Raw genomic sequence first — 25,778 nt, 5'->3', positions numbered from 1 at the left:
CATAAAATGTAATGGATTTAATGGTTATAATGGGAATTGTAATATGGATACTTGTTGTCTACTTGTAGGCTATGTGATGGATTCTATTGGTGGGATGGTACCCAAACACACTACAAAGAGGAATTTAATTTAAAAATCTCATTCTACTTCAAAAATTAATTGTTTTTTCAGCAGGGATGGTATTTGCAGTAAAACCACAGTATCCACAAATTTACCATTTTCTATATGTAGGAACCATACTCCAATTAATAATCTTTAGTAAAACCACAGCAACTAAAAATACCATAGTTTAATTATACTAGCTATAGTTAATGTTTGTAGTTAAAATATGGTAATACAAATGGTAATAAATCCAACAAACACATGGCTTCTACACTTAACTATTTACAAGAACCTTACTACTTACTGGTAAATTGCTGCTAAAACTGGTAAAAGGAATATACAAAATAAAAAAACACTGCTCATGAATACATATAGGCCTAGGGGGCTAATGAGGATAATTAGGCTAAATGATCATACAGGATTATATCTAAACTAAACATATATGTGCTAAACATATAAAGCTCTTAAAAGAGTTGCTCACTGCAAAATTTGCCCCCATTGACTTTCCATGGTAGGAATAAAAATCAATGGGGGCAAATTTGAAGTGAACTACTCCTTTAATACAACTGATACTGTGAGCTGCTCAGTGTATTCAGTGGGTTGCTTCAGAGGCATAAGGTATACAACAATAAAACAATGTACAACTGACATAAAGGAAATTTACTTTTAATACTTGAGTACTTTTAAAAGCACGTACTTCTGTACTTTTACTTAAGTAAGAATCTGTCTTTACAACTTTCACTTGTAGTGGAGAAATATTTGACCAGTAGTATCTGTACTTTCACTCAAGTAAGGAAGTTGTGTACTTCGTCCACCACTGCAATATCCAAGTGACTTGCGTGACCCACCTTATTCCCCTGTGCTACCCACTTGAGGGGCGCAATTCACAGTTTGAGAACCCAAACCTCTGATCTAAAGGTCCACGCATCGCACATCATGGCCGCTCTATAGAGGTAAGGGATGTTTTTACACTTATCCTTACAGAAAACCCCACACTGAAATTTTTTTTACGCTGAAGTTACTTAAAAATATAGTGCATCATTTTTGCGACCAATTATACATGAAATTTTAAGCAGCATTACCTAAAATTCTTTAGTAGGCATTGCTTAAATTTTTTGATTAACCCTAACCCTATTCCCAGCAAGGGATTTTGCTTAATTATTTCGGTTGGTGTGACTCACAATTTTAAGTTGTTTTTACTAGCAAATTTTTGTTATTTCTACCAAAAAAGTCTAGTTTACCCTCATGATAAAATGTAAGCTCATTTAGATTAATAATTTTATGTTCTTAACACCTAAAACACAGAAACAATGGACAGCTGTGAAATGTTAAAAGCTTTATTTTTTCACTGAATGAATTTAAACATGAAACATACAGCAGTTCAGAAGTGTAAATTTCATTGTACAACAAAAACAAATAAACAATACTAAACAACAGACATTCTAAAACATTATAACAACAGTAACCATCAACATGGCTAAGGCTAGTGGTTTTTAATGGTTTTTATATTTGTGGTGTTGTATTAGGGCTGTGCAAAAATATCGATACATGTAACTATTGCAATATTTTTTTTTTCGATAGTGTATCGATAGTGATACCTCTACTATCGATAATTTTTTAAAATCATGTCATATACATACGGCCAAAAGTAAGTGGAAGCGAGCATGGCGAAAAAAATAAGAACGCTTGGAGCTCTCAGAGCTGATGTGTGGGTTTGCTTTGGTTTTCAAAATAAGTCATGGAGTAATGAGTTATATAAAATAATGCTGTTTGTAGGCTTCACAAGTCATGACACAAGTCACTTGGCTACTGCAGTGCATTAGACAAAAAGTTTATTAAGAAAAGTAACAATGACATTTATTGTGCTTTCACGGATGTGACACCAGCACATTTACAGCACGGATGAAACAGGGGTTTTATACTGCCCATGTTCAGTGTTTTAACTGTAATGCACCACAACAGCCAAGTGACTTGTGTGACCCACCTTATTCCCCTGTGCTACCCACTTGAGGGGCGCAATCCACAGTTTGAGAACCCAAACCTCGGATCTAAGGTCCATGCATCGCACATCATGGCCACTCTGCAGAGGTAAGGGATGTTTTTACACTTATCCTTACAGAAAACCCCCGCTGGTGAACAGCATGTTGTATTTCTAGCTCTACTTTTTACATTTTCTATTTAAAGTATTGCAATATATCGCAAATGTGTATCGTATCGAAATACATAGCAATATATTGTATCGTGACCCATCTATCGTGATATGTATCGTATCGGGAGGCACTTGCCAATACACAGCCCTATGTTGTATGCATGAGTGTGTCACGGTCCTGCCTTCTTGGTTCTGTATTTCTAGTCGTGTGGCAGGATCAGGACGGAGCCATTAGGTTTTATGTGGGAAAGCCATGAGTTGTTTACGTTTTTACAGCTCATGTGCTTTCTCGTGTCTTGTCATTGGAACCGCCCCTCTCGTTTCATGTATTGCTTCCCTGCTGTGTTTCATTACCCTCACCTGCCCTGTGTTATTATCCCTCGTTTGTCTTTCCTATAAAATGCCCTCATGTCTCTTTGTCCTGTGCTCTTGGATTGTACGTGTACCTTGTGCGTCCTGTATGTTGCAGATGTCCTGCTCCTTACCTTGTCCGTTGGCCTGTGAGTTTTGTGTTGTATCCTGCCGTGGTTTTGGTTAAGACGTTTGGTCAAGTTCCTTAGTTTGGTTTTTGCTGTTCTTGTTTTCTTGTTTGCCCCCTCGTGAGAAGTCTTTTGTTTCATGTTTTGTATCTTAGTTCTGTTCCTGTTTTACACCCCCTCATGGGTTTTGGTTTTGTTTATTTAATAAAAGTCTTTTGTTTAACCCCTTCATCCCTGCTGCCTGCAATTGGGTTCTTCCCCTTTGAATAGTCTTGACAGAGTGTGTATGTGCGTTTGATAACTGTGTAGAGTTATGTTATTTATATAATGTTTGTGTGTGGTCTTGTATGCTTGCATGTTACGTGTGGTGTTGAGCTGAATATGGAGATCTGGAGTATCTGGAGATCCCCCCTCTGGTGATTCTGAAAGAGTTTGCGGACTTCCTATCGGACCTATTGGTTAACGTTGATAAAGTACTAATTGTCGGAGACTTTAATATCCACGTAGATAGTGCTAACGATGCATTAGCAGTGGCGTTTACAGAGCTACTACACTCTTTTGGAGTAACACAACACATCAATGGACCCACTCATCAATTTAATCATACACTAGACTTGATTATATCTCACGGTGCCGATCTAACCAATATAGATATTATACCTCAAAGCGACGATGTCACCGATCACTATCTTATAACATGTACACTGCGCACTGCAGAAATCAGCCGCTTAATTCGTTATCGACAGGGTAGAACAATTACCTCGACTACTAAAGATAGTTTCGCGAAGAGCTTGCCAGATCTGACTCCTTTAATAACCATACCAATAAATACAGAATCGCTCGATGACATGACCAGCAAATTGGGCACTATTTTCTCTAATACATTAGAAGCTGTCGCACCTATGAAGTCAAAAAAGATTATTGAGAAAAACATAGCACCATGGTACAATAGCACCACTCGCGCCCTTAAAAGAGAAACACGTAAACTGGAGCGCAAATGGAAACAAACCCAATTAGAGGGCTTTAAAATTGCATGGAAAGAGAGTGCAAACTGTTATAAAAAGGCACTAAAAGCAGCAAAGGCTGAGCACCTCCGTAACCTCATAGAAACTAACAAAAACAATCCAAGGTTTTTATTTAGTACAGTTGCTAAACTAAGAAATAAACAGACTTCACCTGACCTGGGTATTCTGCCGCACCTTGGTAGCAATGATTTCATGAATTTTTTTTTTGTGAAACATACGAGACAAAATAGTAAAAACTCAACCTCCAAGTCTGTCCAATAAATTAGTACCAACCATCACCCCAAAAGAAAGGCTACAGTGTTTTTCACCTATAAAACAGGAAGATTTAATTAAACTTATTGCAACATCTAAACCTACAACTTGCTTATTAGACCCCATACCAACTAAATTATTAAAAGAGTTATTACCCGTTGCAATTGAGCCCATTTATAACATTATCAACTCGTCAATTAATCTAGGCCATGTCCCAGGAGCCTTTAAACTGGCCGTCATTAAGCCTCTTATCAAGAAACCAAACTTAGACCCCAATGAACTAGGAAACTATAGACCGATTTCAAATCTCCCTTTCCTGTCTAAAATACTAGAAAAAGTAGTGTCCACTCAGTTGTGCTCTTTCTTACAAAATAATGACATACACGAAAAATTCCAGTCAGGCTTTAGACCGCATCATAGTACTGAAACTGCGCTCGTTAAAATTACAAACGACCTGCTTATAGCATCAGATAAAGGTAACATCTCACTCCTAGTCCTGCTCGACCTTAGTGCTGCGTTCGATACTGTAGACCATAAAATACTTCTAGATCGCTTACACAATTATACCGGTATTCAGGGACAGGCACTACAATGGTTCAGATCTTACTTATCAGACAGACATCAATTTGTCCATTTAAATGGGGAATCATCAAATCTAACGCAAGTAAATTATGGATTACCTCAGGGATCGGTTTTAGGACCCTTGCTATTCTCCATATACATGCTGCCCCTTGGAAACATTATTAGAAAACATGGAATTAGCTTCCACTGTTATGCAGATGATACTCAGCTATATATCTCATCAAGACCAGATGATTCCTTCCAACTATCCAAATTGGCAGAGTGCATCGACGATATAAAGCATTGGATGACTTGTAATTTCCTTCTTTTAAATTCTAATAAAACAGAAATATTACTTATCGGACCAAAGACACGTGAGCAGAATATTTCGGATTATGACCTGCAAATTGAAGGCTGCACTGTTACTCCAACAAATACAGTTAAAGACCTTGGCGTTATATTAGACAGCAACCTGTCATTTAAAAATCACATCTCAAATGTCACAAAAACAGCCTTCTTCCACCTTAGAAATGTTGCCAAATTGCGAAATATTTTATGTGTGGCTGATGCAGAGAAGCTTATTCATGCATTTGTGACCTCAAGACTTGACTACTGTAATGCACTGCTTAGTGGTTGTCCTGCAGCATCAATAAACAAACTACAGTTAGTTCAGAATGCAGCTGCCAGAGTTCTAACCAGGTCCAGAAAATACGATCACATAACCCCAATGTTATCAACCCTTCACTGGTTACCCATTAAGTATCGTATTGACTTTAAAGTTCTTTTAATTACTTATAAAGCCTTAAACGGTTTAGCCCCTACCTACATAACAGAGCTTCTACCACACTACAACCCATCACGCTCTCTAAGATCTCAAAACTCCAGACTTTTGATAACACCTAGAATAACTAAATCCACCAAAGGGGGTAGAGCTTTCTCATACGTAGCACCTAAACTCTGGAATAGCCTTCCCGATACTATTCGAGGGTCAGACACACTCTCACTATTTAAATCTAGATTAAAGACACATCTATTCAGCCAAGCATTCACTTAATACATAGTTAATGAACAGCAGCTACGCTAATTATTCTCTTTCTGCCCTCGCCTCGGGATGCCCATCCCGAGGTAGGGAGAGATTCCGCCAGGCCCAAATGAACGTCATATGCCCATCCCCAACTAGAGATTACGCCAGCTACATCGGAAAATCCCGTGCCATCCTCCTGCGAGAGCCTGCGGACTGACTGACCATCCAGCTCCATCCAAGGCAATTCCATCACCACCCAAGAGAAAAGCGACCATCTGACCGGCCCAGCTCAGACAATTCCATCCCCAACCAAGAGCAAAGACGGACTACTTGTCACATTAATGCTACATTTACAATACTTGGTATTTAATGCTAAACTTGCATCACATGACAGCAGTTTGAAGTTATAGCTGCACTCAGTGACTTTGATTGGAGGTTGCTGGGTGGGTGTTTCTGGGGAGTGGGGGGGCTTGTTGGTTGTGGTTTGGGGCGTTTCATTTGTTGGGACTGTGTGGGTCTGGTCTGGTTTGGTCTTGTTTTGTGGTCGATGTCGGAATACGGAGGAATAAGGTTAATTATGCCATTACTATTTTTCCTTGGTTGTTCCTCTGTTGTCTGTTGTTGATCGTGGAATGAGACCGGGTTGGACCTGCACGGTTTCGGCGGGTGGGGCTTCCTGGGTCGCGGCTCGTGGGCTCTCCGTGTTCTTCATTGACGTTTGCTCGGTGGCTTTGGTCGGGTTCACTGAGTGCAGCTATGACACCTCCCGGCTGAGCCTGGTTTCTCCCGAGGTTTTTTTTTCTCCATCTATTCATCATTGGAGTTTGGGTTCCTCGCCACAGCAGTGCAGTGTTGGCTTGCTCACCGGGAGACTGCATTTATTTATTTATTCATTTATTTATTAGATATTATTTATTATAATGATCTTGCTTGGTGTCATGGCTCTGCTTCCTTAGTCATGTTTTTCTTGGTCCTGTAGCAGAGCCATGGCAAAGCCCTAGGTTTTATGTGAGAAGACCATGAGATGTTTGTTTTTTGACATCTCATGTGTTTTCTCAGGTCTTGTCATTGGTCCCGCCCCTCTCGTTTCCTGTATTGTCTCCCTCTTGTGTCTTATGTTCTACACCTGCCACTGCTCGTTATCCCTCGTTTGTCTTCTCTGTTTATACCCTCATGTTTCTTTGTCTTGTGCCTTCGGATTGCGTTGTGTATGTGCTTGTCGCAGTGTATGCCTTGTCTTCCCGTGTCCTTACCTGTGTTACAGTTTTTATGCTCGTGTTCCCGCTGTCCAGATCGTGTTTGTTCCAGTAAGTGTGTAGTTTAGTTCTTTTCCAGTGTCATGTCAGTTTATTTGTTAGTTAGTCTATGTTATCCCTGTCTTTAATTTTATACCCCATCGTGGGTTTTTGTTTTGTGTTTTTTTGTTTATAATAAAGCTCTTTGTTAACCCCTTCACCTCTGCCTGCCTGCATTTGGGTTCTTCTCCTGCCACAGTTCGTGAAGAATCCAAAGGCCATAACGAACCCAGCAGGCATGAACGGTTCCCTGCGAGCCCGCCAGACTTGTTTGTTGTTTGGGCTTCGGCAGGGGGATCGCGGGATCAGAGATTTCGCTCGGGAGTTTGTGGCTGCTGCGGGGGAGACTGAGTTCGGTGAGGCAGAGCTCAAGGTTATTTTTAACAGCTGCCTCACCGAGCCTCTCAAGGGGCCGAGGTGGAGATGTTGAGCTCCCCGTGGTTGGGTGACATGATCAGGTACGTGGTCAACCGGGATGATCCCTGGCCTTTAGTGCCAGACTGGGTATCCACTCCCTTGGCTACGTCCCGGAGGATCGCGTCCTGGCCCCCTTACCCTGGGGAACTCGGCACCTCCATCCGCCTCACCCCCCGCAGTAACTCCACCACCAGCTAGCCTCCTGGTAGGCGTGGACGGAGGGAGTCGTGGGACTCCCCGTCCGACTCCTCCAACACGGAGCTAGTCGTGTCCCACCGCTTCTGCAGCCGGCCACAGTTCGGTGGGCCGGTCAAGAAGAGAAGCGAGGAGGGGGCACGCACCCAGCCGGTGTCCAGCCGGCGTCCAGTCCGGTGCAGCCGGGTCCAGTCGGGCAGCGAGTCCTGGTGCAGCGGGTCCAGTCCGGTGCAGCCGCTCCAGTCCGGTGCAGCGTCCAGTCTTCGTGTGCCAGTCGTGTCCAGTCTTGTGTCCGTGTGTCAGTCTGTGTCCAGGCGTGATCCAGCCGCTCCAGTCCGGTGATCCAGCCGGCTCCTCCGGTGATCCAGCCGGCGTCCAGTCCGGTGTCCAGCCGGTGCTCCAGGTCCAGGTGCTGCTGGGTCTCAGTCCGTGGTCCAGCCGGTCGGTCGCTAGTCCAGCCGTGCCAGCCGGTCCAGCCGGCATCAGCCGTCCAGCCGGCTCCAGCCGGCGTCAGCCTGTCCAGCCGGCCTCAGCCGGCGACAAGCCCTGTCCAGCTCCAGCCGGCGTCAAGCCCTGTCCAGCCGGCGTCAAGCCCGTCCAGCCGGCCTTCCAGCCGGCACGCCCTGCAGCGTCAAGCTGCCAGCGGCGTCAGCCTTAGCCGCCAGTTCCAGCCGGCCCTAGTCCGGCAGCCAATCCGGCCGGGGAGACCCCCAGGGTCAAGGACTGTTCCCCCCAGGACTCCTCCTAAATCCCCTTGGACTACGCACCCTCAGGTGCAGCCGGGGACTGGGACTTCTCCCCACCCCCATGGACTGCCCCCTATGGGCTCTGGTTTGGCCCCTCCCCCTCCCATGTTTGTTGTTTTTATTGTCTCACCCTAGTCCCTTTGTTATTGTGTCTTGTCTGCCCTTGATTTTGTTTTCTTTGTTTTGTCTTGTCCTGTCTGTCTCCCAGTCTGTCTTGTCTCGTCCGTCTACCCCTTGGTGAGCACCTGGAGGTGCTCATTAAAGGGGGGGCTTCTGTCATGGCTCTGCTTCCTTAGTCATGTTTCTCTTGGTCCTGTAGCAGAGCCATGGCAAAGCCTTAGGTTTTATGTGAGAAGACCATGAGATGTTTGTTTTTTGACATCTCATGTGTTTTCTCAGGTCTTGTCATTGGTCCCGCCCCTCTCATTTCCTGTATTGTCTCCCTCTTGTGTCTTATGTTCTACACCTGCCCCTGCTCGTTATCCCTCGTTTGTCTTCTCTATTTATACACTCATGTTTCTTTGTGTTGTGCCTTCGGATTGTGTTGTGTATGTGCTTGTCGGAGTGTATGCCTTGTCTTCCCGTGTCCTTACCTGTGTTACAGTTTTTATGCTTGTGTTCCCGCTGTCCAGATCGTGTTTGTTCCAGTAAGTGTGTAGTTTAGTTCTTTTCCAGTGTCATGTCAGTTTATTTGTTAGTTAGTCTATGTTATCCCTGTCTTTAATTTTATACCCCATCGTGGGTTTTTGTTTTGTGTTTTTTTGTTTATAATAAAGCTCTTTGTTAACCCCTTCACCTCTGCCTGCCTGCATTTGGGTTCTTCTCCTGCCACAGTTCGTGACAGCTTGGTCTATAAACACCATGCACTGTGCTGTGTTTTACCTTTCTGTGTTTTTCTTATTTGCTCCTGTAAAGCTGCTTTAGAACAATGCACATTGTGAAAAGCGCTATATAAATGAAATTGAATTGAATTGAATTACTGTGTGCTCTGATAGGTTGATTAACTTCACCGTTATTGTCCTGAAACAAAACAATATGATATTAATGTATAATATCAATTTAGAATAGTATAAAGTATATAAATATACATACTGATAATTAAAAGAATTTAAAGAATCAATATGAAAGAATTTAAAGAATCAATATGAACTGTTATGTTACACACACAGGTCTGCTGCGCGTCGGGGTGGTTCTTGGCCTCCACGTCGTGCATTAAAACCCTTTAACGCACGGCTAGCTGTGGATTATCCCTTACAAGTACTACAATGAAAAATGTATTAATCACTAGCCTTAGCCGACACAATTCTCCTCTATCGTGTCTGCAAAGTGACAGTGTGCCGTTTAAGGAGGGTTTCTAACCAACACAATGCATAAAGATTTGAGCCCCCTGATCCAGCCTCCGCCTCGCACTTCTAGTAAATGGTCATACCCTGTCCACACCTCAAGATGCGACATACATGACAAAAGATAACAGAAACCATTAACAACAAGGCGTTTGTCACACGCGGTATAGATAAACAGATGAAAGGTTTGAAATAAAGCAATGATGACTTCGCGCTCTTTTTAACTCACTTAAAAACATTGCCTGTTAATGTGGCGCATTGTGTCAAATTGAAACTAAAAAGCGCAAGGAGTTGGACGGCGAATATAACTATCAACGTGTTTTCATGCCACCATAAAAGTATGCAATCGTGATTGTTTACCACAAATCTCATTTAAGCAACGTAAATAAAATTTATTCTCACAAAAGTTGAAGCGCACTGTGCACGCATGTTTCTGTACATTTGATATCTAGGATCTTATTTAAAACACTAAGAAACGTGCACCACCACAATTAAACTTATTTAAAATGAAAACACTAAGAAACATGTATCTTCACACTATTGATGGGATTTATTTGATAAAACAATTTAGTATAAAACAAGTTTAGTTTACTCACCTTTATCGTCTGAGGAGAGGATTTTCAGAAAATGGCCGCAAGCCTTGAAAGCCAGTCAAGCGCTGTGTCACATGATCTAACCAAATCTTAAAATGTTTTGTCAAATTGACTAATAACCAGATTCATATGACTTTACTAAAAATTACTTGCTGTGTTTATTCATTATTTTAAGCAAACCGCAATCTCAATAAATTTTGTAACATTTATATCAAGAAATTATAAATTAAGTAATGTGCAAAACTTTTTTTTTTGAGGAAAATCAGCCTATTTAATTGAGCCATATTTACTATGGCCATGAATCATTTTTTACAGTGCAGGTGGTGCACAGCATGTTGTATTTCTAGTTCTACTTTTTACATTTTCTATTTAAAGCATTGCAATATATCGCAAATGTGTATCGTATCGAAATACATAGCAATATACTGTATTGTATCGTGACCCATCTATCATGATATGTATTGTATCGGGAGGCACTTGCCAATACACAGCCCTAATTAATACATTCTAAATAAACTAACGAGGTCAAATGGCTACTACAGCCATTTTGCTTATACCTGTATATCTAGGATTTTGTATGCAAGAGAAACATCACAAATTGATAAACACTGTGGTACAATTCCTTATTATTTTCCGTGTGTCAAGAGTGACACAATAAAGCACTTTTGAGAGGCTAAGGCCATCAAATTTTAAGTTTGACGTTGCAAATTACGAACATGCGATTAATAATTTATAATTACTTTAATTTAATGACAGACTTAATATAAATTTAGAGACAAATAATATAAAAACCAATGCTGTTTCCACATTCTCAGATTTACGAATAACAGTTAACAACTTACATAGCTTTTCTTTTTGAAGTGTCGATATCCTGCCTTTGTAAATACATACAGCAAATCTTCTTAGTCAATATTGTCAGTGTTGAAGTGTTTATATTGAAAAGAAAACCTCTTGGGAGATTCCTCTGCTCTCTTTATTTGGCGCGCTGTATTTCTGTGCTTGTGCAGCGTCATGAAACGTGCACTCTTGCAGACTCAGATCATTGGTTCTGCTCCGTGTCTTGCGTTTTGTTTACCAATGTTGCAATGTATATTTAAAAGAATTAATTACAGTTGTTATAAAGTAAAGTCTTGCCAAGTCATGAAGTTCAAGTCACGAGTCACTGGATCCCAAGTCCAAGTCAAGTCGAGTCATTTTCTTTATTTAGTCAAGCGAGTCACAAGTACTTAAATTCGCGACTCGAGTCAAGTCATGTGACTCGAGTCCCCCATCTCTGCTGTCTACTGACCTCTGATGACTAAAAACACTGCCGTCTTCATACATTGGATAAAAGTCAGGCTTTAAAACATAGTTGCGTTTGTATGAGCTCGTTGGACACTGGTGTGCACCGGACTGCTTTAACACAGCACTGTTAAATAGTTAAATAAACAATGTCACAAACAAGCGTCCCATGTACATTTTGGGTTAAACATCGTGTTTCTTAATTTGACAACTAAAAACCAATAGACTAATAAAAATGCGGGACATTTTCTCAATATGCGACGTGCGGGACAAGGGGTGAAAATGATGTGCGGTACAACGCAAAGCGGGACGGGTGGTCACTCTACTTGCTTGTGTAACCAAGACAAGAACTAAAGAAGAAGCAGCTCATTTGAGAAGCATTAGCAGGCAAGTAAACAGTCACTTTTGTTGCAGCTTGAGATGTTATATACAGAAGAACAAATCATTTACTTAGATAATTAATTCATAAATGCGTTTGAGTAAACATGACTATATCGAGTTTTTTGACCTGAGGGAGGGGTTCAAAGAGACCAATCACAGCGTTTGTGGTCCGCGTTGAGTTTTAAGTGTTGTTACATGTTTCGACAGGTACACGTCTGGCTACGCAGAGCTACGCACAGCCTACGGACATACTAAGTCATTATTATGATAAAGTTTCTCATTATTTTGAGTAACTAAGTCAAACTTTCAACTTAGTTTCTCATAATAATGACTTACAAGCAGTATTGGGCACGTTACTTTAAAAAAGTAATTAGTTATAGTTACTAGTTACTTCTCACAAATAGTAATTGAGTTAGTAACTGAGTTACATCATCATAAAAGTAACGAATTACCAGGGAATGTAACTATTGCGTTACCTTTTCAAAAATGTTTTCATTTGTTGTTTCTACAGTAGCCCTAAACTGTCAAACTGCTCTACAGAGCGCGTTTCATAAATGCGTTATCTCCTTCAGCAAAGCGAAAACATGACAACATGTTTGTCCTGTGTCAGCCTCCATAGTGCTTGGGCAGGGGTGAGAAGTGGAGTTAACGTCTAACTAGATGCTGCAAAATTTCATACACTGGACCTTTAAAATTTATAGAATCATTTTATTAATTGAAATGACTTCAACTCTTACAGAAAAAGGTTATTTACATAAAACAGCAATTGTTTGCTTACAAAGTATTTTTTACAAATGAGACAAATGACTATAAACAGAAATTACTATAGAATAAATATTCATGAGCGTTATCACAGTCACTGTGAGTGTGAATGACCAGAGAATAACCCCCATCCATAATACCTCAGGGACAACATGACAGTGCAATTGCCATGCAAAACACAAAGCTCTGCTTTCACAAAACATAAAAGAGCACTAAATTACACTTAGCAGTCATCAGCCCCAAAAATCCATTTCACACTGTAATTGTGTTTTTTTAATTGTTTTATTGTTACATGCATACTCAAATAGTAAACTGTAATTCACTCTTCGTTGCTTCAGTTGTCTTTAGCTTGCTCACTGTTTAGAGACAAGTATATTATTGGGTACTTTTCTTGAACCTTTAGATCTTTAGACACTGTAATGTAATGCTTTTCTGTGGCTGTTTTGGGAAAAGCACTGTATAAATAACATTACATTATATTTAAATTAATTTAGCTTTTATGCAAAGTGACTTGGTTGTAGAGCTGGACTATACTGTAGAAACTATCTGTCACAGTCATCAGCTGCAGTGCCCTCTCAGAGCCACAAGACGCCACTCTCCACATCACCCGGACTGTCATTCACTACATTTCCCATAAATCACTGCGTGGACTCGGTTTAATCATTCACACCTGTTTCTTGTTATCGGTTTAGTTCTGTCTATTTAAACCTGGTTTTGTCAGTCATTCGGGGCTTGGTTTTGTGTTATGTCACAGTTGCTTCTGTTCCTCGTGTTCTTTGTCATGCCCTGGATGTTTATATTGTTTTGAATGTCTTTCTGTGTATGACCCTTGCCTACTCTCGAATTTGCCTGTGGATTACCCCTTAAATAAACTGCATTTGGATCCTCACCTCTGAGTCTGTGCAATTCGTGACAGAAAACCAAGCCATTTATGGATCCAGCAGTCTGTTTGGCTTGACTCCACCAAGGTAACGTTTCTCTCGAGGACCATGTACAGACTTTCTTGGACATTGCCTTTCTTGGACATTTCATGGTATTCTTAATATCCAGACTGTATATTAATTGAACTGTTCTGCGACAGTCTTAATGATAATTTCAAGCATCGCATCTCCCTTTATGGTCCTCGAGGCTCCCTTGCCTGAGTTATGGTCTCTACCACCGCTGGGGGTAGGCCACTCAGGGTCTCCTCGTCCCGTCCAGGAGCCAGACGTGGAGGTTCCAGAGGTCTGGCCTGGGATGCCATAATGTGCCCTTCCCCTGGGAAAGCAGGTCCTTCATCAGGGGAATCGGCCAGGGGGGAGCTGTCGTCAAGAGCATTAGCTCCGAGAACCAAGTCCGGTTGGGCCAGTGTGGCGCAACTACTAACACTTGATTCCCCTCTTCCCTGACCTTGCACAGGGTCTGTGCAATGAGGCTCACTGGGGGAAGGCGTACTTCCGCTTGTCCCGTGGCCAGCTGTGCACTAGGGCATCCGTGTCGTGGGGAGCCTCGGAGAGGGAGTACCAAAGCGGGCAATGGGTGGTTTCTAGGGAGGCGAACAGGTCTCCCTGAGCCTGCCCGAACTGCACCCAAATGAGCTGGACTGCGCGGGGGTGGAGTCGCCACTCTCCGCAAGGCGTCAACTGACAAGAGAGCGCGTCGGCTGTCTGGTTCAGGTCGCCTGGGATATATGTGGCTCACAGGGAGCGGATCACCTGCTGACTCCACAGGAGGAGGCGTCAGGCGAGTCGTGTTAACTGCCGTGAGCCAACGCCACCCTGGCGGTTGATATACGCTACTGCAGTAGTGCTGTCCAACCGGACCAGCACGTGCTTGCCCTGCACGAGAGGCTGCAGCCTCTTTAGTGCAAGTAGCATGGTCCACAACTCTAGGCAATTGATATGCCAGCGCAGGCGGGGCCCCGTCCATAGCCCCGACACTGCGTGCCCGTTGCACACTGCACCCCAGCCCTGCAGGGAGGCGTCCGTCGTCACCACGACATGCCTCGTAACCTGCCCCAGGGGTACCCCTGTCCGAAGGAAGGTCATGGAAGACCAAGGGGTTAGGGTGTGTCGGCAGAGAGGCGTAACTACCATCCGCCTGCTGCCGGTGTGCCACACTCTCCAAGGAACTCGACTCTGTAGCCAGTGTTGGAGCGGTCTCATGTGCATCAACCCGAGGGGTATCACCGCCGCCGAGGATGCCATGTGTCCCAGGAGCCTCTGTAATTGTTTCAGGGGTTGACCGCTGACTGCTTGAAATGTTTCAGGCAGTTCAACACTGACTGGGCGCGTTCTGCAGTCAGTCGCGCTGTCATGGAGACAGAGTTGAGTTCCATACCAAGATAGAGGATGCTGTGCACAGGGGAGAGCTTGCTCTTTTCTCGGTTGACCTGTAGTCCCAGTCGATCTAGGTGCCGGAGAACCAGGTCACTGTGTGTACACAACAGATCTCGCGAGTGTGTCAAGATAAGCCAGTCATCGAGAGAGTTCAGTACCCGCACACCTCTCTACCTGAGGGGAGTGAGGGCGGCTTCCACGATCTTCGTAAAGACTCGTGGGAACAGGGACAGACCGAAAGGGAGGACTCTGTACTGATATGCCTATATGAAAGCGAACCGTAGGAACGGGCGATGACGAGGGAGAATCGAGACATGGAAGTAAGCGTCCTTCAGGTCGATTGCCATGAACCAATCCTGACATCTGATAGATGTCAGAATGCGCTTCTGCGTGAGCATCCTGAACGGCAGCTTGTGTAGTTGCCTGTTCAGGGTACGCAGATCTAGAATGGGGCGCATCCCCCCGTCCTTTTTGGGGACGATGAAGTACGGGCTGTAAAACCCGTTGGACATCTCGGCTAGAGGGGCAGGCTTGATCGCTTCCTTCGCCAGAAGGGTGGCGACCTCGGCCCATAGTACAGGAGCATCCTGACCTCTGACTGAGATAGAGAGGATGCCCCGAAACTTGGGCGGGTGTCTGGCGAATTGGATTACGTAGCCGAGACGGATCGTTTCCCAAAGCCACCGTGACGGTATGGGAAGCTCGAGCCAAGCTCCCAGGGACCGAGACAGGGGGACTACGGGTACAATCTGCTTCATCGACCCCCCCCCCCCGGGGGGTGGTTCGATGGCTGGCAGTGCGGATCTCTCGCCGGGGGCGGACCCCCGGGATGGAGACTGGCTCTGTTGGTTTGCCTGCCTGGCGATGCAGCTCCACGCACCGTCGATTTGAGAGTGCTGAAGGCTGCAATGTATATTCGATGTTCGACCCACGAGAACAGCGGGACATGCCACGCTGGAGAAATTAGCTCTTTTAGAAGTCTTGAACACTTCTGGAACCGTCGAGACGCCCAGGGGAAGTCGCCACAGGAAGGGACAGTCCGCTGCACCACGTCGTAGAGCCAGCAGTCTGTAGTTGCTATTGCAGCGAAGTCTGTAAATCATGAGCGAAGGCTCCGAAGAACAAAAGGTCAATGAATGCAGCATGCAAATTTCATTCGCCAATTTCATTGGCCTTTTCTAAAGAAGTCGGAAGCGATTGGTTCTCAAGGACGAACCCCATCTGTCGGCTCGACACAACGACGAGAGACCGACAGAAAGGGAACTGCAGTTTCATTGATATTAATTTGAATACACAATAAAAACATTGTTTTTGAACATATTATGAAAAAGTTATAAAGTTATTTTTTTGCAAATCAACTCTTCATATGCCAATCATCATATTCATGGCGTCATCTGGTCGTACTTGTGTTAACTGTCTTAACTGTTACATATAGTGCTGCATTTTTATACAACAAAATGCAAAAAGCCGTTCTCATTTACATATTTTCGGTTTATGAAATAGTGCTGCATCTTTATACAACAAAATGCAAAAAGCCGTTCTCATTTACATATTTCCGGTTTATGAAATAGTACTTCAATGTAACTGTAGCGAGGTAGGCGGGGCGAGAGCCGTGGGGCGGGTAAGGCGGGTCCCCGCATACCTCACGGGGGAGCTCGGGAGCATAAGAGGACGAGCGACCGGACCATCGAGAGAGAGGACCCGGGCCGGAAGTTAAGTGGAGTTTGTTTGGCCGGCAGTCGGCCGCGAGGGGCTGCCGGCCTGTTTTATTATTGTTTATTTACCTTCACGATTAAAAGTTTATTGTTTGAATGATGCCGGTTCCCGCCTCCTTCCTTCCGTTTTATTGAGCTGTGTTACAGTAACTTTTAGTGAATCATGCAGCACACATGTCCGTCTGGGCAACAAACTATGCAAATATTTACAGAAAAACTACGTTCATTTTCATATGCCCAGGCAGACAGTCTGTAACAGTGACAGAGTTTTGAAAACGGGGTTTTGTTCGGTCAGTTGAATGTGCTGCTGTTTTCTGCCGGTCGCTGCACAGATAGACCAAGAGAAAGACGAGCTGCGTCGGCAAAGCAAAACCATGCACTCGCGGGGCTGTGTTTGCAACATTTTATCTACGCGCTTTAACTGAAGAAGACGATAAACACTGCTAAATGCGGCAAAAAACATGAGGTGCCCGGCACACATAAGCAGCGCGCAAAAGGTTCTCTGCCAACTGAAAACAATTTAAAAAAGGCGCGTCTAACAGCAATAAATGCTTTCTATGTGATCGGCCCCCTACACTGGTTTGTGCGAGTGGTGCGCCTGTGTGTGTGTGTGTACAAGCGTGCCTGCATGCGTGTTTGTTTGGCACTTGGCGGGTCCGGAACGAATTCCCTCCGGACTTTGGGCTGGCATATAGGGTACACATGGGGTACCCCCCAGTGACGGGTATTGTACCCTAAAAGGTACAGTTTTACACCTTTTTGTTTCTGTATAGGACCAATGACAGATTAATCTTGAACCTAATTTGGTGGCATGTAAAACAACACTGAAGTAAATGAGGTTGAACTGAAACAGCTGTGAGATTGAGTGATCTGTGTTTGGTGTGCATCTGTCTGGATATGTGATGGATAGATAGTGAGAGATGAATGACAGCAGAGGGGAGGAGGACACGTGATGAGGTTCTGATCTGAATCTACAGCCTGACATCAGGTCAGAAGAAAAGCGCGTGTGAGAAAGCGGGAATTTGTCAAGTGGACAAACGATTGTTCTGGCATCTTATCAACTCGCCAGTCAATTACAGGCATGACAATTCCAGAGCGAAGGGCACCTTTCTTCTAACAATCACCATAAAATGAGAAAATTTAACATTCAGAGGACTACAACAACCATTAAAAGCGAAAAAACATGATTTGGGCCATTATCATTCATCACACAGTACGTGAAATAGCTCTCATCTCAGATTATTTACTTCATATTCTCAGCATTGAATTCATGTGTGTGTAGAAAAAAAGTGTTAATTGGATTCCAGCAATCTGACCCATTAGAACTGCTGTGATTTCAGTTTTTCCACTTTGGCTTTAATGCGATTGTGATGGTAATTGTGTCACCTCTTATCACCCATTAGTTATGCAAGCAAGTTATAAAAAACGCCAATGCGTGTTAATTTCCTAATCCCCAATTAAAACTAACAATGGGGCTGTTTGCTCATGTTGCCGTCCTCTAACCGAGGGCCATGTGCTACATAACAGACCTTTCAAAGAGCTTTTGGCTGATGTCCTTGCCAAAGTCATCGTCACTTGTGGAAAAACCGAAAAAGAAAACTTTTATCTGTCTATTTCAACTGTCAGACCTCTGGTACAGCTGAAGAACGATGATGTGCACATGCATCAGATCAGTGTATCTCAACTGGGGGGCCCTCAACGAACTTTGGGTGCCGCAGGATGATTTAAAATTAACAAGCAGTAAAACAAGCATTAAATTAAAGTGAAATACTAAAAAAGCAAGATATTGTGTTTTGTTGTTCTATAACAAATATACAACCGCCGAAAAATAAGAGAGCATTTAAAAATATTTTCAGCTTTTCTGAATTTACCATTTAAAGGTATGTGGTTAAGTAAAATGATCATTGTTGTTTCATTTTGTGAACTACTAACAATATTTCTCCTAAATTTTTAATGCACCGATATGTAAATTTTGGCCGATACCGATAAACAATAATTCTTGAACATTGGAAGCCGAGAATCGACATATTGGCAGATATAAAGTACCCAAATATTAATGTAAAATTTGAACATTCTATTTTTCACCTGAAATTCATGTACTAAGGCTACTTTACACTAATTAAACATTCTTTAACTTTTAAACTTTTCTGGTATAATGTCTATTTAATAAACAAATTAAAGATGTTCTTCCAGAGCAACACAAGAGAGAAGCAAGAGAGAAAGCATTCAGACAGCAGTCGACTTCAAACAATATGTTTTTTTTAATGTTTTGCTAATAGCAGTAAGTGAATGATCACGACAGTACTCAAGACAATACTGTACTGGATTTTAATTGTGAGCAGCAGCAGCTGAAGTGGTTCAACCATAGGAAATTATTAATCATTTATATATAATTTATATAAACGTTATATTTTTTTAATGTGATAACCTGGATTTGTATGACAGTTTTCATGTGTCTTGTCATTCTGTCAGTCTTTCACATTGCTGTTTGATGACTTTATGTCACTCCTGAGGTTTGATTTTGTTGAAATTCAACAGACACTGGATTGAAAAGGCCACAATACATCTAGAAATGTTGATTTGAAGTGACAATTTGGAATGGTCTTTATTTTTTTCATGGCTATATATCTTTTTAGTTTAGCCAAGCTCTAGAATATTTTACTGGATTACTGATCATTGACACAGAGGGTAAGGCTACACATTTATGAATGCACGAGTTTGCCTGTCAGTCTTCATTCAGTCTTAATAGTTACTGGTAAATGAACTTGGCTTGCTGACCTCGAAGGGGGCTCGAATGCCAAGCTTAACCACCCTTGTAATAGAACTGCACAGAGGAAGAACAAGAGTTGTGAAGGGAGAGATGAGAAGGGATGCTGGAAGAATGGATGCTGGGATGCAGTTTATATGCAGCCGAATGATGATTGACAGGACTGAATGTTTAGGCTCCTCTCAAACCTACACTTAGAACTTTCATTTAAGGTTACAAACATGACTGCTGTGCAAATAATCATGAAAGTGTTTATTACAGCGTCTGCATGTTTATTTCTTTTGTGCAGCAGTAAAGCGTTGTAGCAATTTAACATGAAGATGAAGATGAAACTACTGTTTAGTGTTTACAAACAAACACTTTGCACCACACTCTGAATTTTACATGAGCCCCTTAAAGTACTGTGTGTTTTCAAAAGAATGTGTGTGTTCTGTGGATTTTCATTATTATCAGTGGATTAGAACAAACTAGAGACTTTAAATAATTTATGATCTTTCACAAATCCCTGTCATCAACATCACTGATGCTCTCATAAGCCCCAATGATGGTAATGTTGAGAGATCTGACCATTTCTGTGTCGGATATTACTACACTGTAACAAATTTCTGTAGAAATTACAGTATTACTGGCTGCAGTCTGCCAGTAATTTACTGTAGATTTACATTTATGTAATTTACTGGCAATAGTTTGTTCAGAGATAAATGAACATTAAACATAAAAGTCTGTATCTTTACAGAAAGAACTATAAAATAACAGCCTCATGCAAAGAATTCTGGGAACCAAAATTTGAAAAAAAAAGAAAAAGGTTGATGAGGATTTCTGGTTCCAAGAATGCTTTGCATGAGGCTTTTATTTGTTATTTTTTTCTGTACAGATAAAGAATTGATGTTCATTTTCATTTCTTTGATCAAACATAAATCTACAGTAAGCTACTGGAAACTAGCTAGATAACTACAGTATTTTTTTCTGTACATAGCACTTGGCCATGAAATCAAATACTGAATGAAGTTGAATGTTTTCTATTGGTCAGAAAGAATGTACTGTATGTGTGTTTCCTATAGGTGTCCCTTAATGTTCATTAATATTAACACACAGATAATATAACCGTATAGTCATGCAGCTACATCATCTATCATTTGCAGTGCACGCACAGTTTTACATGCTTATTAATTTTCTCCTGTCCCTCATACCCCCACTACTCTATTTCACTAACACTGTCTCTCATCCTCTCCCCATTTAGATAATGAGCTCCTGTATCGCACCCGTGAGGGGGATGTGGTCCGCTTTAACATGGAGACCAATGAGAGCACAATCCTGGTCACAAACAGGAAGTTTGTAAGTTAACGTTTTGCTTTCCGTCTTTCTCCACCCTAAATCTCAATAAAACAACTAGACATAATAATAGTAAACATCATGTAACATGTCCTGCTCTACGTTTTTGCAACATGTTTAACTCAGGAATATATTTTGGAAGATAAATATGTTGGCACATCATCTTTCGCACACACGTGCACAGTTGAGCATTAGCGTGCAACATGCTGTGCGGTCTGAATTACAACACAGTCTTGGTGAGCAGATCATAGTGCTGACGTTTCTATTGTTATTAATGGAGCTGAAGGCATCCATCATTATCATTAGCGCGGTGTTGTGTGTAGCTTGTTAATCGCATGAAACGATTTTTTAAAAAAAAGGCTGTCTAGATGTGATGCACTGAAGATGCGAAAACAAGGAAGCCTGAAACACAGAACATGATGTTCGCTCAGAATCAAAATGAATGAAGATCTGATTGTCACACTTTCCCGCAACTGTCCTCATGCGATTACTGAAACTATTCATGCAACAATATCTTATAAATTGTATTTTTCTGTGTCTTGTCCAGGAAATGTACAAAGCCAGCAAGTATGAAGTTTCCCCGGATATGAAACTGGTTCTACTGGCCTACAACGTCCAGCCGGTGAGGCTTGTGTTTGTCTGTGTGCGTGTGTTGAGACGTAGTAATCATGGCACAGGGTGAAAGAGCCGTCACGCTCCATCGCTTCACCAAAAGCAAACACAGTAACAGACCTGCCGCACACATACACACCTGCCAGCTGAGAGAAGGACTGAGGCTGATTTCACACTCGGTTTGTTTGCCCGAGTTCAGCCCCCCCTGTGCCCACCAGGTCCCTTTTCAGATTGTATTATTTTGCCGGTGAACTGTGGTACATTTGCATTGTCAAAGTGAGTGATGCTGTGGCACAGGCCACACAGTGAGCTGCAGCGGGAAGAAAGTGCATGACCTAAGCCGTCTGAAGTGTGTGAGGAGTTTATATCAAATGTTTTCAACCAAACATGAACATTTCGTAATAAGTTATTCATCCTCATGTCATTTTGTTCTGCAGAACACAAAAGAAGATATTTTGAAACAACATTTGCCCCCATTGACTTCAATTGGATGAAAACTAAACCAGTGAGACATCAAAATATCTTCTTTTGTGTTCCACAGATGAAAGAGTCATATGAATCACATGAAAGTGAAGAAATGATGAGAGATTTTTATTTTTGAGTGAACTACACTTTCAAAGGCTTAGAGTTGGGTTACCATAAAAATCTAATATTATAACTTTTTACTCTTATATCTTTATATTTAAATGCTACAAATATATGTGAGTGGGCAAGATATGCAATGGCATATTTTTTTCAATTTATTAAACAAATTTGAGCAGTTTTGAATAAACTGAAGACAAATTTAACCCATTAGTCAATCATTAAAATACACCTTGAATTAAAATACACACATTGATACCATTTTCTTTTGTACTTTCATAACACACACAGAAAAAGTGAGCTTCTCACCGTAGACAATTTTGGTAAATCATCAATAGCTGTAAATTAGGTGAAATTGCTGTACTGAAATCCATGAAATGGTTCCTTAACCACTGTTATTAACCAAACTCAGAGACAATTTCACATCAGTAAAACACATCACGCAACCCAACCAGACAGAGCACATCAAAAGTTGTCGAGTTAAACAAAACCATGTGAGCAGCAAACACAAGTGTTCTTTAAAGCTCATCGCTGGAGGACGCTCGAGTCACAGACACTGGAGTCCTGAGCAGCACGTGATGAGATGATTTTGATCACGGCAGCCGTCTGACAAAGAACCAGAGATGGAGGAAAAGGTGTGATCAAATCTGGGACAGTGACACCAAAGCACTTTACACACACATGCCAAAAAGAGTGTGTGAGCGCTGGCTAGTTTGTTATTCTGTGCCCGTTCCAGCATCACCTTGATGGATGACAGCCTCGTCCCCCAGCTGTCATTGCCTACACACATGCGCACGCACGCACGCTGAGACGTTCATAAACGCCCCTCGTTCTTAAACTCTGTCATGGGCTTGCCCTTCACAAACCTCTCTCTCTCTCTCTCGGTCTGTGAGAGAGTTTGGGTGTGGCGCTGGAGAATACAGGTGTTGAATGTTAATCTTTGAGAGTATTAACAGCTCTTCTACAGCACATGTGTCAAGCTGATGTCAGCTGTGAGCATATGCTGCGGTCAGCCCTCTGACTTACAGACAGCTGTTGACACTATCCTCAGAGTCATCCAACATCAGCCGGTTACTGCTCCCCTGTCTCCTTACACCAATCATACATCAGTCCCAGCTTCTCAATCTGATGGAATGAGTCACATTTCAAGACATCTAAAAGTCGAAATATATGCACTGTATATTCTGTGAGCACACATCAGTTCAGCTTAATTTAATGTGCTGTGTCCGATGTCAGCTTTTTTGCATTTTGTTCTAACCTCCATTGTGTGAACCTCCGATCTTCAAAACCCAATAAACCTGTTGTAAGCAATCCTATTGGGTAAAAATGTTTTTAAAAACTAGTAGTGTGGGGTAATTTTATGTGTGGCACTAAGAAATAAAATCACGCACAAATTTTTCCTGCTGTTCAAGAATTGAAATGGAAAGCTGGTGCGCTGGTTTCTACATCAGGCTTCTTAAAGGGATGGTTCAATCAAAAATAAACCATTTACCTTTATATGCCTTCTGTCATTCAAAACCTGTATATGACTCTTTCATCTCTAAAACACAAAATCAGATATTTTGAGAAATGTCTCTGTGGTTTTGTGTCCATACAATGGGGTTCAATATTTGGTTATCAACATTGTCCAAAATATCTTCTTTTGTGTTCTGCAGAAGAAAGTCATACCAAAGATAATATTTTTAATGGATAATAAATAAAGATATAAAAATGTGGCAATGTAAAAAAAATTTTTTGAGAATCAATGTGTAGTAACATTAAGAATGGCAGGGATGAACAAAACCGCTTTTAACCCGTAAAAAAACCCCGCAGAAACAGTTTAAAATTAGTCAAATTAGTCAAAAAAACATATACTTGGCAACCCCGATGCAATGTTTCAAAATGAGTTTGCATACATAGTAGCATCTGCATTCAAACACGTGTGCAGTGTTTCAGGCCTCAGGCTAATAATATTACTTGCTGAAAGAATCGTTTGTGATAATTAAAAATAGTACATGTGCTGAATTATAAACACTACATCATATTGTTGTTGACAGGTTTTTATTAAAACAATCGCCGCTCAAGTCTGTCTGTGGGTGATTTTACAATCTTAAAATTCTGTCCGCCTGCCATCGTGCTTAACAACAGCATTGTTGCTTTTACAAAGCGTGTTTGCCAATGAAGTTTCTCTTTATCTCTTACCCTTTTCTCTCTCTTTTTCTTTCTGTCTGTCTGTCCGTCTGTCTGCTGTATTCCTCTTCCTATTGTCTCTCAGGTGTATGAGCACTCCTTTACTGCAGACTACATCATCTGCAGCTTAGAAAACCCGTAAGTCACCGAGCTCACCAATTTAAGAGTTGCATTACTTTACAAAGTCCATTTATCATTATACACCCAACTGAGAAAATCTTTGATGCAGCATTTTGCAGTTATAAATCACACCATGTGTCAAAGCCATTCAGAAGACGCTGTCTTTCAATGCTTCTCTCCTGTGGCCGCAGCATCACGCTCACGTCTCATCTCTCTTGTGATTAGCAAACAGACGTACAGCTCGTGTCACCTGTCAGTTTTTGGCGTGCAGTTTGCAGCGCTTACGTAATAAAGGATCTATATTTATGAGCTCTGTGAAGAGAACAGATGCTGACACGGCACAGGGCCACTGCCCCGGCTGGATGTAACAGCATACAGGGATATACTATCAATACTAGATTTCCTGCCGCATGCATTCCCTGCGCTGCTTTATTCGCTGTTATGCCTGACTATGTAGTACACCAAGATGAAATCAATCTCTGTTCGCTCACAGTCCACTTTACCATGTTAACCTTAATGTTTCACCCATATGACTTAATAAATCCTTGAATTACAAACGTAAACAATTTTCAAGAATCCTTAGTTAGATTTTAACGTGTAAAGACAGCACATAGTGTTATGCAATCCTTTAAAAAAGGTAGCATACAACATAAATACATAAAAGCACAGTAAATGTTCTAATGTTATTAAAAAAACAATAGAAGCCCTAATGTTTTCCAATAAAATAGCGTTATGAACCAATAGCTTTTTCCATTAAACCCACTACAAAAGTCCTTTTTTGTAGTGTTTTGGCCATTCTTCAAATAGGATTACTCTGCCAGATAACACCTCACAATCCATCACATACCAGTAGACACCATTAAAGTTTACATTAAAACCAATACAATTTCCAGTATAACCATTAAATCCATTACATTTTCTGTTGTGTTTTGGTAGAGTTCTATTGTTTTTCTAAAGCCACATACAGAACAAATTTAAATGTCATTATTTACAGATTGTAATGTGCTCTCAGGAGCCCTGTGTTTTGTTCCCTCTGCTGATCTCTGTCCAGCTGTTTTGAATGCAGAAGCAAGTCCTCTGTAAACATATCCGACTGCTGTGTGGTGCAATTGTAATCCTTAAGACTTACTTGTCGATTAATTTAGATAACCCGTCAACTCGGTTTGTTGTTGTGAACATCCCTCCTGTGCGTCTGGTGTCTGCGTGTCTTTATCTCTCTATCTGACTGCGTGTTTTTTTCTTATAGAGAAACATGGATCCTGAACCCTCCAGAAGTGCGCAACGCTCATCTGCAGTTTGCTGGATGGGGTCCACAAGGCCAGCAGCTGGTAAAAACAACATTTCCCATACCATCTGCAGCCACATCAACTCGCTATAACTACCTATAAATGGGCCAATCCATTAAATTGAAGGAGTTATTAACATAAATGTTCCTCACTTTCCTCCTCACATTCTCTCTTTATCTTGAACACAACACATACAGGACACATTCTTACTTCTCCATATGTCTCCATAACAGTGTAAGCAGAACAAAAATGATAGAAATGTTTAATCAAAA

General features: G+C 41.8%; 1 protein-coding gene across 1 annotated transcript in view; it reads left to right on the top strand.

Annotated features, from left to right (window-relative positions):
* The first annotated feature begins 7,310 nt into the window (after window positions 1-7,310).
* Window positions 7,311-25,778, top strand: part of dpp6a (dipeptidyl-peptidase 6a) — a 66,470-nt gene continuing 48,002 nt past the window's right edge. Inside the window, exons 1-6 of the mRNA XM_057323424.1 lie at window positions 7,311-7,345; window positions 7,592-7,837; window positions 20,626-20,740; window positions 21,285-21,359; window positions 24,186-24,238; window positions 25,467-25,548. Of these exons, the coding sequence (XP_057179407.1) occupies window positions 7,311-7,345; window positions 7,592-7,837; window positions 20,626-20,740; window positions 21,285-21,359; window positions 24,186-24,238; window positions 25,467-25,548 (606 nt within the window). The remainder of the gene's footprint in view (window positions 7,346-7,591; window positions 7,838-20,625; window positions 20,741-21,284; window positions 21,360-24,185; window positions 24,239-25,466; window positions 25,549-25,778) is intronic.

Source organism: Triplophysa rosa, linkage group LG23 (genome assembly GCF_024868665.1).
Source record: "Triplophysa rosa linkage group LG23, Trosa_1v2, whole genome shotgun sequence".
Lineage (NCBI taxonomy): Eukaryota > Metazoa > Chordata > Actinopteri > Cypriniformes > Nemacheilidae > Triplophysa > Triplophysa rosa.
This window is presented reverse-complemented; position numbering and strand designations above follow the sequence as displayed.